The sequence below is a fragment of the Clytia hemisphaerica genome, unplaced genomic scaffold (genome assembly GCF_902728285.1).
Source record: "Clytia hemisphaerica strain Z4C2 unplaced genomic scaffold, Clytia hemisphaerica genome assembly, whole genome shotgun sequence".
Classification (NCBI taxonomy): Eukaryota; Metazoa; Cnidaria; class Hydrozoa; order Leptothecata; family Clytiidae; genus Clytia; species Clytia hemisphaerica.
Genome location: NW_027103359.1, coordinates 330,762 through 341,698, shown reverse-complemented (window position 1 = coordinate 341,698; position 10,937 = coordinate 330,762). Strand labels below are relative to the sequence as shown.

Sequence of the window (10,937 nt, the reverse complement as noted above, 5' to 3'; positions counted from 1 at the left end):
TTGATGGGTCATTTAATAAATTTGGTTCAATAGATCAAAAGTTATGCTTAATTGAATAAAAGAGTTGCTTTCAGAAAGTGCCCGAAGACGCTAAAAATCGACCTATCAAAATTTTGTTTTAAAACTAGCAATCGCAATAGGCTTTACATGATTAAGAACATTTTCCAGTAATTAGACACATAAATTTTGAAACTGATGGATCAAAAGGGTTTAGAATCTTCATCAAAATCATTTTAATTTACTTTTACCGAGATTTTCTTCAGATTTTTGGTTGTAGATTGGATAAAGTCTATGTAAGGCTGGGTGTACCTCGAAACCCATATTTGATGTATTTTTCTGAATTTTACAAGATTTTTTGGCCTTTTTCGACGAATTTTCTTCCTTTTAATATAATTCAACCTTCCTTTATATAACAAAAGGTCATTTAGACAACTAAATATCATTTTTGATGACTAAAACGAAAATACTGATGTATCAAATAATCACGCTTCTGTTTAATTTGATAGGTCAATTTTTAACGTTTTTGAGCACTTTCAGAAAGTAACTTTTTTATTCAATTGAACACAACTTTTGATCTAATGAACCAAATTCAATAAATGACCCATCAAAATTTAAGTTTATTTTTCTTCTTTCCAATGGGATAGGCATGGTTCTTTATAAATTTTTAGATTTCGAAAAAATTAGTTTTAAAGAGAGAAACTTTTTTGTGGCGCACCCGGTAGAATTATATATATATATTATATCAATTTTTTACTAATTTGACCCCTAAATTGCTTAAAAATTGATTAATTCCTCCAGGCTCAGCCCGGGGAGGGGGGGGGTACTTAGGCAAATGGAGGGTACGGTATGTGCCACCCTTAAGGGTAACTTTTTTTGACTTCCAAAGTCCCGCTAAGGGTCGGAAAAATAGGAAAATTTAAAATTTTCACCCCCTGAAAAATCGAAATTATGGTCAAAATTTCTCATACGACCCTTAGCGTAATATTTCCCAAATTTTTCCTTGGTTTTCTCTTTTTTAGTCCCGGTAAGGGCCCAAAGTTCGAAGGTCGGGAGGCACCCCTCGTCAGCTCGAAACCCTAGTACCCCCCCCCGAGAGGCTCAGCCTCAGCATTGTTCTTAAATTCTGTTTTATTTTTTGACGTTTTTGAGCCCTATTGTTCTTATAAAATCATACTTATAAACGAAACAGATTGATCATCTATTTGTCTGATTGGGAAAATTACCGGCACCAAACAATAATCTACATTTTGTAAAGATGGCGCTTCAACTAAATGCTTGGGAAAGTAGCTCTATCTAGCGTTTCATATAAGATATCTATGACGCAGATACGCAGACAGAAAAAAAAAACAAAAAAAACGAAAGACTATTCATTCAAGACTTAAAAGTTCTGTTTTTAAATAAGAGTGATATCGTTTGCTTATTCCTGCTTATTCATCAATTTTAATTTACAAGCCTTTTCGCATTGGATTGATCAGAAAGAGGGCAAGAAAAACATTTTTTTGTTTATATAAGCACAGTATAACAATAGGCAGACACTGTCCTTAAATGAAATATGTGTCTGATATGAAACGGGAACACTTATATAAAAATAAAATCTTTTTGTTAATTTCTTTAGTATATTCATTGTAAATAGACTTAATATTAGCGCAATACATTCTATATCCAATACGATTTTACATCAATCGGATTAAAACCTCTCGAAATCAAAACCACATAAAAATCGTACTGCTATTATCTATGATAGACTGCTAAATTCAAAACAAAATAGGGTACAATAAGATAACCTCAAGCAGCCTAAAAGATGCAGAGTATAGAAACTAATGTTATCCCGTAACGAGTCTCCATCATAATCTAACACTATTTTACTACATTTATTATAAACGAATTTATTATTTTGGTGAAAACTTAGCCCGCAGAGTCCACTTCAGAAATTTAAGGTGCCCAGAAGTAGCAATCACCATTTTTTGGCTTTAATTACTGTAGACTCCAGTTATTAGAACCTGTACTTATTCGAATAATTCGGTTATTAGAGGTGAGATGGCGGTCTCCTTGATCTGCTTACCCAGCTCAGTCAAAAAAAAAACACTCCCGGTTATGCGAGCTTCGGTTATTCGAACTTTCAGTTATTCGAAGCGAGTTCTATCCCCCTTGGGTCAATTATAGGCTAAATCACCAACAGTTATTCGAATATTTCCTATCGGGAGATTGTCGAATGCGAATATTGATTTTTTTGCGATTAAAACACTTTTTTATGTAGACAATTTGTTCAAATTCATTCTGTCTTTAAAAAGCAAAAGTAAAAGCTTCACAATGCTTCAGAAAAGTCAAAAGTTGGTAAAAACACCAAAACACCGTCGTTGCAAAATCTATATAGAGCCGTAAACCAACTATCGACTTTTGCATCGACTTCACTTACCGACGCTCTCAACATCCTCCGGTACATAAACTCGCTAATATATAAAGCCGCTTAGCTCTAGTTTAGACGACCGACTTTCTGCCCTGCCTACTGTAGGAGTAGGCCGAAAGTGGGCCCAAAGTTGGCAGTTGAATTCTTTGCTTGGAAAAGATTGAAAGAACTCATTGCATTGACCTCAAAAAAGGGCAATGCAGTGACTAAAGACAGCTAACTTTATGCCCACGTTAATTCACAATTAGAATAGATTGGGCGAAAAGTGGGCCGTCTAAACTAGAGCTCACAGTTTTGGGAGAACTTCAAATGAGATAAGAAAAGACCGCGCAAACGTTACGTTGGAAAATAATTCTAGTGCAAATAATCACCTAGTGCATCTCCATATGACGAAAAGCCCCTAATTTCGAGCACAAATGAACGAACGAACGAACGAACGAACGAACGAACGAACGAACGAACGAACGAACGAACGAACGAACGAACGAACGAACGAACGAACGAACGAACGAACGAACGAACGAACGAACGAACGAACGAACGAACGAACGAACGAACGAACGAACGAACGAACGAACGAACGAACGAACGAGCGAACGAACGAACGAGCGAGCGAACGAACGAACGAACGAACGAACGAATGGATAAAAAGAGTATACCTTTGCCACGCGATAAATCAGTTGCACATCTTGGATAGCCATTAAGTCGTACTTCAGAGCTCTTAACAAGAACACGCTCAATAAGCCACTATAGAAATGTGAATTCGTCTGGATAAAAGTTCTCCTAAAAAATACAAATGTTTCTTATTATAATTATGTGCTTCGGCTTTTAAACTTATCTTCTTCAGTCATCAAACTAAAAAATAAAATGGGAGGATAATAATCGGCGAGGGAAATTTTTGAACAATATTTTCAAAACATCAAATATTTAGTGGTAGGTTAAAATTTTTTTGTCCTTTCGTGACTTTTGGCAATTAAAGAAAATTATAGGCAGAATTTCAATGACAAATTTACTACAACATGATGTGAGAATATTGGGTTCTTTACCAGCTTGTTATATCACCATCAAAATCGTCAGTAGAAACGTTGTTTTGATTGGTCTGGTATCTCCATGGCTGTATGAAACTTAACCACGTCTCCAATATCTAAAGAAGATTAGTCTTTGATTTCATTAGTTTTTGAACAATCTGAAGGAGCAATAACGTAAACCCATCAGTATTTTACGAGAGATTAAATTTTTATCGAATTTATTCTTTCTCTCTCCGCGAAATAGAATTTCGTCAAAACGTTCATATTTTCGGCATGAAAACCAAACTAACTTTCTTATGTTTCTCGTTTCACAGAGCTCCATCTATCATAGTTTTTTTCTACCAAACTTAGATATTGAAACGTGTTTTTAACCCTTGGAGCATTTTGGGGGTTCAAGAGCCCAAACCCCCTAAAAACGAAAATTTTTATGACTTTTTAAATCTTTACCCAGTTGACGACGAATGGATGGTAGTACTAATACACATTAATTGAAAAAAAAATCAGAAAGAGCTAAAGAGAAAATCGCGAGAAAATCCCGAAAACCCACTATTCCGGGGTATTCGGATTTTTTTTTTTTTTGAAAATCCGAACGAACGAACGAACGATCAAGTATCAAACTCACCATTCGAAAAGAGGAATCCAATGGCCAATGATTGAAACAGTGTAATAAATATGAATATAATTTGTCATAAACGATTGATGGTATCACCAATCTAAAGAAAGACAAAGGGTGGGAAAATGATGAAATTTTCTGTCGCTTAAGAAATTTTGGTTTTACACAACTAGACTATCATATTTTGAACGCTGAAGGGTTTAAGAATCATTCGAATCGTAATAGTTTAACTCAAAGAGAGTCGATTGATTTGATTCAATAATATTTTGAGCAATTATTTGCAAAAGATATTTTGACAAAAAGAGTTATTTAGGGAAACCTTAGACTGTCCAGGCCCCAACCACATGCAATTTTTGATTTTTTGAAAAATCTTGCTGCGTATCGGCCTGTCACAATTAAATGAATTCTAGGGCTCGCTAGTATCAACTTTCTGGTAGTAAATAAAGCAAAAGGATAGAGTAACGTCACTTTTAGTGAAGCCATTTTCAAAATTTTCACACCACCGCAGAGGCAACCAGAGACAATATCTCATTCACTGAATCATGGTTTGAGCCCACTTTTCAGGTGCCCCCATTGAGCATGGTGCCCCCAGCAATTTAGGTCCCCTCGAAAAATTGCTTTGAGTTAGGTACCCCTATTCAGCAGATAATTTCTTTGAATTGACACTTTTTGTTCTTTTGTCATTCCTAAAATCATGCTCACGCATGAACGCCTGCTAATAAGCTTTGTTGTTATGCTTTGTTGTTATGATGGCGGCTGTAAATCAAAACAATCACATTAGAAAAATATAGCAAAAGATGGCGTGATGGGAAACGAAAGAAAAATTGGATGGGAAACTAGCTGCTGGGGTAAAAAAATTCAATAATTTGAAATATTTTGAAATATTAGATTAGAAAATATATCCAGCCCACAGAGCCTCCATCAAGACAGCTAGGTACCCTTAATGAATAGGTAACCCCAAAGAATTGCAAGGCATTAGCCCCCCCTCTACTAACCTGGCCTAGGTGCCCTTCAGATTTCTGGGGGCTGATACCATTCAGAATGGTGTCTAACCGTAACAAACCGTTCTTCGCGGTATTTTTCCTGCGAATGAAGAGTTTGGTAGGATAGGCTAGGGTAACTTTAACGTCAAATAACATCAAGTCTTGAAAGCACAGCTTATTCTAACAAACAGAGTTGAAGTAATGAGGAAAGAAATGGGAATATGATTAAAGATGCTCAAATCTTACTACTCTGAGGAGAGAAAAGAAGAGACCCTCCGATATCATCGGACCAGCCCTATCCCGCGATAGCTTCCTACCCCTAGATAGGGAAATCACAGTGCTTACCAAACATTGCGACACTTCAGAGCCGTGCTGTATCGATGATGACTCTCACAGTGCGGGAGAACCTTGCGTTCTCGCAGGTACTGAACATATGGGTACCATCATCACACCACGTTCAATGTCCGGCATATCTCCCCATACTCTTATATCAGAGTGATGGTACCCTATTACTCCCACATGGTGTGGGTTGACCCGGGCCAAGGTACATTCACTTGCCTTGTGAATCGTAGCACCGAGTGGGAATCGAACCCTGACCTCCAGCATGGAAGTCAAGAACGATGACCACTACACTACTACGCCTCTTCTCTGTGTAACTTACCTTAGACTCACTTTAGAGTATGTCGTCTTTTCCTCGTATGGGTTATGAGATCATTAATAAAGCATAATTAATTAATTAATTACTTAATTGTTCTTGAGGGGAGACCTTACCAAATCCTTGAACAAAAAGGTTCAAGATTATTGCTCTTCGATTTTATAACAGTAAAGAAGATGTACCGTATTACTTCGAATAAACGACCCCTTTCCTTTCAACGCCCCCTATATAATACCTTACAAAAATATCTTAAGCAAAAAACAACAACTCACTTTTGAAGTTCTTCGGAGGGTGACCTGTCACTGAATCCTTGAACACCAGCGTTCTTTTGGCAAGAATTGAGATATGAATGAAGATATTTGATGAGAATTCGAACCATTCGTGAGTGATCTAACGAAGGGAGTTTATATTCTTCTTCTTTTTGTATGAACTCTTCTGAATTGAATGCCAACCAAAAATCTGTCACCAGCTGAAAAATAAAAAAAGACGAGAAAGATTTTGCTTTTACAGCTGTTTTTAAATAAGAGTGATATCGTTTGCTTACTCGTCAATTTTACTTGAAAAATTTCTAAATTATTACTATTGACTACTTACGTTTGAGATAATATCAAGATCCATACCGGGACTGGCTCCGGACTAGTATTTTTTTACATAGATTTTCTTTTCTTTTTTTTTAAACATCTTGGAAGTTATTTATGAGGTAAAATTTGTATATAATGCATAATATAATATTGCATACTCGAAAAATTTTACAAGCTTTTTCACATCGGATTGACACGGATATGGAGCAAGATTGGTCAGAAAGAGGAAAAGAAAAACATCTGTTGCTTTATCAGCACAATATAACAATAGGCAGACACGGTCCTGATATGAAATATGTGTCTGATATGAAACAAGGAATACTTATGTAAAAATAAAACCTTTAGGTCTTGTTTCGCGAAAGTAAATGTTGAAAATTTCGCGTGCTTTTGACCTCGCGAAAGTTTTTGGTCTCGATAGTTTGTACGCTTAAAGTAACTTGAATTTAGATTTGAAATTGATACCTGTAATACAGTTTCAGTATCGGTAGATTGGTTTCCACCACCAGAAAGATGATCAACATAAGATGACGTTGATGACAACTTGGTGTTTGTGGTTGTGGTCGCAAAATGCAAATCTGGCGACCTCCTGAAAAAGAAGAAGAAAATCGACTCAGAGTTGCTCAAGGGAATTTAATAGAACGGCTTTATATTCATACAGGAAAAAAAGGCATTTTTTAATTGATTGTTAGCTCTCAAAAGGATTATTGATTTTAATAAGGGATGGGGCTTTTTTCATTTAGAGAAAAGAAAAACAAATAAATTCTAAATGAAATCTTGCCTCCATTCAAAGCAAACCAAAACATTAATATAAGCACTAATACCCAGGCCCCAAAAATCAAAATTTTTGAAAAAAAACAAAAACAAGCAACATGCTGAATGGACCTACCTGATGATGAAAGCTAGATAATAAGGCAATAAGGAGAAAAATGAAAACAATCAGTCAGACGATATAGCGTTTTGCAAAAATGCATAACACATTAAATCTTATCATTGATTGTTGATGGGGGAAGAGGGAAGGGGAGTAGGGAAAAAAGAAATATAAAGTACCGGTTGCAAAAATCAGTTTTATTGATAATTGAATCATGCTTAATGGTGGGATTTGTTATCAATAATGTTTTTGTGTGAAAAAACAAAGAAATAAGGAAAAAGCCAAGGGAAAATCTGCAAAAACGGCGATTATCGGCATATTTCCGGCATTTTCAGCCGGAAAAGAATTTTTCGCAAAAGACAAACTAGGTCATGTTTTGAGTATTGCGAATAAGCATCTTTCTGAAAAAAATCAGAAAAACCTAAGGATGAAAATTCAAGAAAACGTCAAAAAACTGGTTTTTCCGGCATATTTCCGGTATTTTCGGCCGGAAAAAAATGTTTTTCGAAAATCGGGCTCCGTCACATTTTAGGTATTGTCATCTTGCATCAGTGTGCAAAATTTCATAAAAAAATATAAAGTACAGCTCGAGAAATTCAAGAAATACTGTCTTTCCGGCGAAAATAGGTTGTTCCAGCGATTTTTGAATAGTTCCGGCTTCAAAAATCTATTTTTTTGAAAATTGAAACATGCTTGATGGTGGGCATTGCTATTGATAATGTTTTGGAATGAAAAAACAACCAGTTATAAGAAAAAAATCCAATGAAAATCCAGAAAAACGGCGATTTCCGGCATATTTCCGGCATTTTCGACCGGAAAAAATTTGTTCTCGAAAATTGGACTCGGCCATGTTTTGGGCATTGTTAATACACATCTTTGGGCAAAAAATCAGAAAAAACTAATGATAAAATCTCGAGAAAATGCCAAAAAACCAGCTTTTCCGGCATATTTCCGGTATTTTCGGCCGGAAAGAATTTTTTTTCGAAAAATTGCCATTTTGCATCTTTATGCCAAAAATCAGAAAAAACTAATGAGCCAATCCTGAGAGAAGCTGGCAACAGACGAACAGACGGACGGACATGGGTTAATTTAAAGGACCTCCACCGGGGTACCCGGAGGTAGGTCCAAAAACCAGGAAGGAAAAGAGTGCAAAATCTCAGCCAATCAGACAGGCAGGCAGGTAGAGATTTGGGTATTAGTCCAAGGTGCTAAAACGGGGTTCTAAAACGGGGCGCTCAATGTAAGCGTCTAAAGTTGCTAGAATTGGGCTTCTCTACAACTCAACCAAATAGAAATCCAACAGATTCCTAGGTGTCTCCCTCCAATAAACTTACGTACCATAAAGAAGACATTGAGGACCTGCTTCCGTGCTGCTTGATAGAGGTCGCAGATGAAAGACTCGTAGTAGTCTGCAAGTTCGTATTATCAGCTTGGTGCAGAGGTAGGTATTCATTCAGGTAGGATTCAAACAAATGAACATACAAAACATCTTCAACACCTGTCCAATCGCTTTTAAGTTGCAGTGTCTTTTGGTGTAGCACGAAGTACGAAAATAAAGCGAAATAATATTCAGTTGGGTTTAAGTTAATGACGATGGATCCATTTAGTTGGTTTTGCATTTTGTGTTGGTAGAAGAGTGGGACTTGGTTCTTCATGATGGCTTCGCTTATACCACTCTATAGAAAAAGATTATTGTATGTGTGAAATCAAATACTTCAGCAATTTACTTGATGGGACTCATAACCAGTTGTAAACTACAAAGTGTCATGAAACAAAACAATTTAAAAACTCAATCATTCGAACAAACTTATGAAACAATGTTTGAATGTTTTGATTATTTGTTTTCGCACAACAATACACGGGTTGCAACAGTCTAAAATCACGCTTTCGCATGAATTTTTTACGCGTTTGTTACATGACCTTTATTTCTGATTGGCTGAAATTTATTAACACAAATAAAGCTATTATTAACTGTAAGTTGTAAAGCAAGTACACGTTGTTTTTTTTATAAGAACGTCAAAAATTTTCGAAGCCTTCCGATGTTCTTAGTTTTTTGGATTTGAAGCCTAAAAATGTTCTTAAAATGTTCTTAAAATGTTCTTATTTTCAGCATTTTTTGAGCATTTTGATGTAATTTCTTAAGAAATTGCATGTTTTTAAGTCTCCAAAGCCTTAGTATGTTCTTAGAATGTTCTTAAATTTTTGGGCTCGAAGCCTTATGTTCTTATATAGTTTGTTCTTATAAAAAAAAACGTGTAGCAACATATATAAATAAAATCACGTGAACTTTTTCGAGTAATCACGTGTTTTGACTGCACTGCTTTAATTTTGTATTTTGTGTTTAAATCTTTCATCACGCTTCATACAGTCTGTTGTTGTTTATTTTCCGTACTGTCCGCATCCGTGGAATCTTCCTTCCATACAATTGTATATGATTCAAATCGATGTCGTTCAAAATTGTTATTATTGCTTTAAAAAACTATTCTTCGCTACGGCATGACGTCAGAACTGGGGTACAACAGAACACTTTACTAAAGATTAATTATATGTGTTTTCAGTAAACATAATCTTTTAGTGAGTTAAACCATAGTGTTTGTTTTACCCTCGAGATTATTAAATCTTATTGGTTGAAAAATAATATGTCACATGACTTTCCGTGGCAAAGACTAGTTTATGATACACTTGAAAAATGAATCTTACCGGAAGAATCTCAAACGGAAGCTGAAAAATGGCATCATGGTCTGTCATGAGTTTGTCAATGATCTTGAACAAAATTCCTTTGGGTCCTAAGAATATTTTCATAGCATTATAGTCAACAGGGTAGGAGCGTGGCTCCAAGTAATGGAAACCCCAATTTGGGAGGTTTTGGTATCCAAACAAATCGTGTAACAGGAGTGGGAACAGTTCTCGCAGTTCCTAGAAAGAGAATATAGACGAAAATATTATTTCATTGAAGGTTTTTTTGCGATTGTTTACACTATATTCAATCGAGCTTTCAGTAGCTCTTTCAAAAGTATCCCTGCAAAGACATTATTTTATCTAAATTCCTTTCCTTAATTTAAAGAATATACTTTGCTCCTTTTGACGAAGAATTTAAAGAGTCGACACTGCTTTATAATAAAAGCAACCAAGTTATTATATAATGATTTCAGATAGGCAACACAGCATACAGTGACTGACACCATCTGCAACACTTTGGTGACTTCCTCACAACGATCTCTGATAGAATTCTTTTGCAATGCATTCTCAAACAATGTTTGGTACGATTGCTTTTGAAATTGTGGACTGGAGATGTGCTGTTGTCGTTGATTGTGGAGATGCCCATATGGTGTGCTTTGTGTGTGAAACTGCTTTCGTGGACTGTACTCGTCACCTGATAAATGAAATACAGTTGGGAGAAGTAAGTAAGTCTGCAACCGCAGTCGGAGGCGACCCAAAGGCTCCTCTTTCGATAGCTATCTACCCGAAGGTAGAGCAGCGCGTCACTATTTCTTCCTGGATTGCTCTACTTACCCTTGATCCTTCTCTTAATTTCTGAGCATCAAGTACTATTTTGGGAATCTTTGGTACGACCCGGCTGGGGGTTGAACCCACAACCTTGTGAACCGTAGCCGAATACTCTACCACTGCACTATGGTCGTTTCTCTTGGGAGAAACAGTGGCCAAATCAGGAGTTTTCATTCTTAAAGAAACTATAAACTATACACGGCAAATTAGCTTTCTGTTGAATTTTAAACAAGCCTCTCTTTTTTCAATTCCACTGATACAAAGTTTAAAATTATATTCCTTGGTTAGTTAGCTG

General features: G+C 36.0%; 1 protein-coding gene across 1 annotated transcript in view; it reads right to left on the bottom strand.

Annotated features, from left to right (window-relative positions):
- LOC136821982 (sphingomyelin phosphodiesterase 4-like) overlaps nucleotides 1-10,937 on the bottom strand; it is a gene marked incomplete in the record, with an annotated part of 45,134 nt that overhangs the window by 33,886 nt on the left and 311 nt on the right. The window contains 8 exon segments of the mRNA XM_067078203.1: nucleotides 3,067-3,190; nucleotides 3,454-3,551; nucleotides 4,058-4,148; nucleotides 5,959-6,155; nucleotides 6,730-6,853; nucleotides 8,474-8,811; nucleotides 9,836-10,051; nucleotides 10,306-10,508. Of these exon segments, the coding sequence (XP_066934304.1) occupies nucleotides 3,067-3,190; nucleotides 3,454-3,551; nucleotides 4,058-4,148; nucleotides 5,959-6,155; nucleotides 6,730-6,853; nucleotides 8,474-8,811; nucleotides 9,836-10,051; nucleotides 10,306-10,508 (1,391 nt within the window).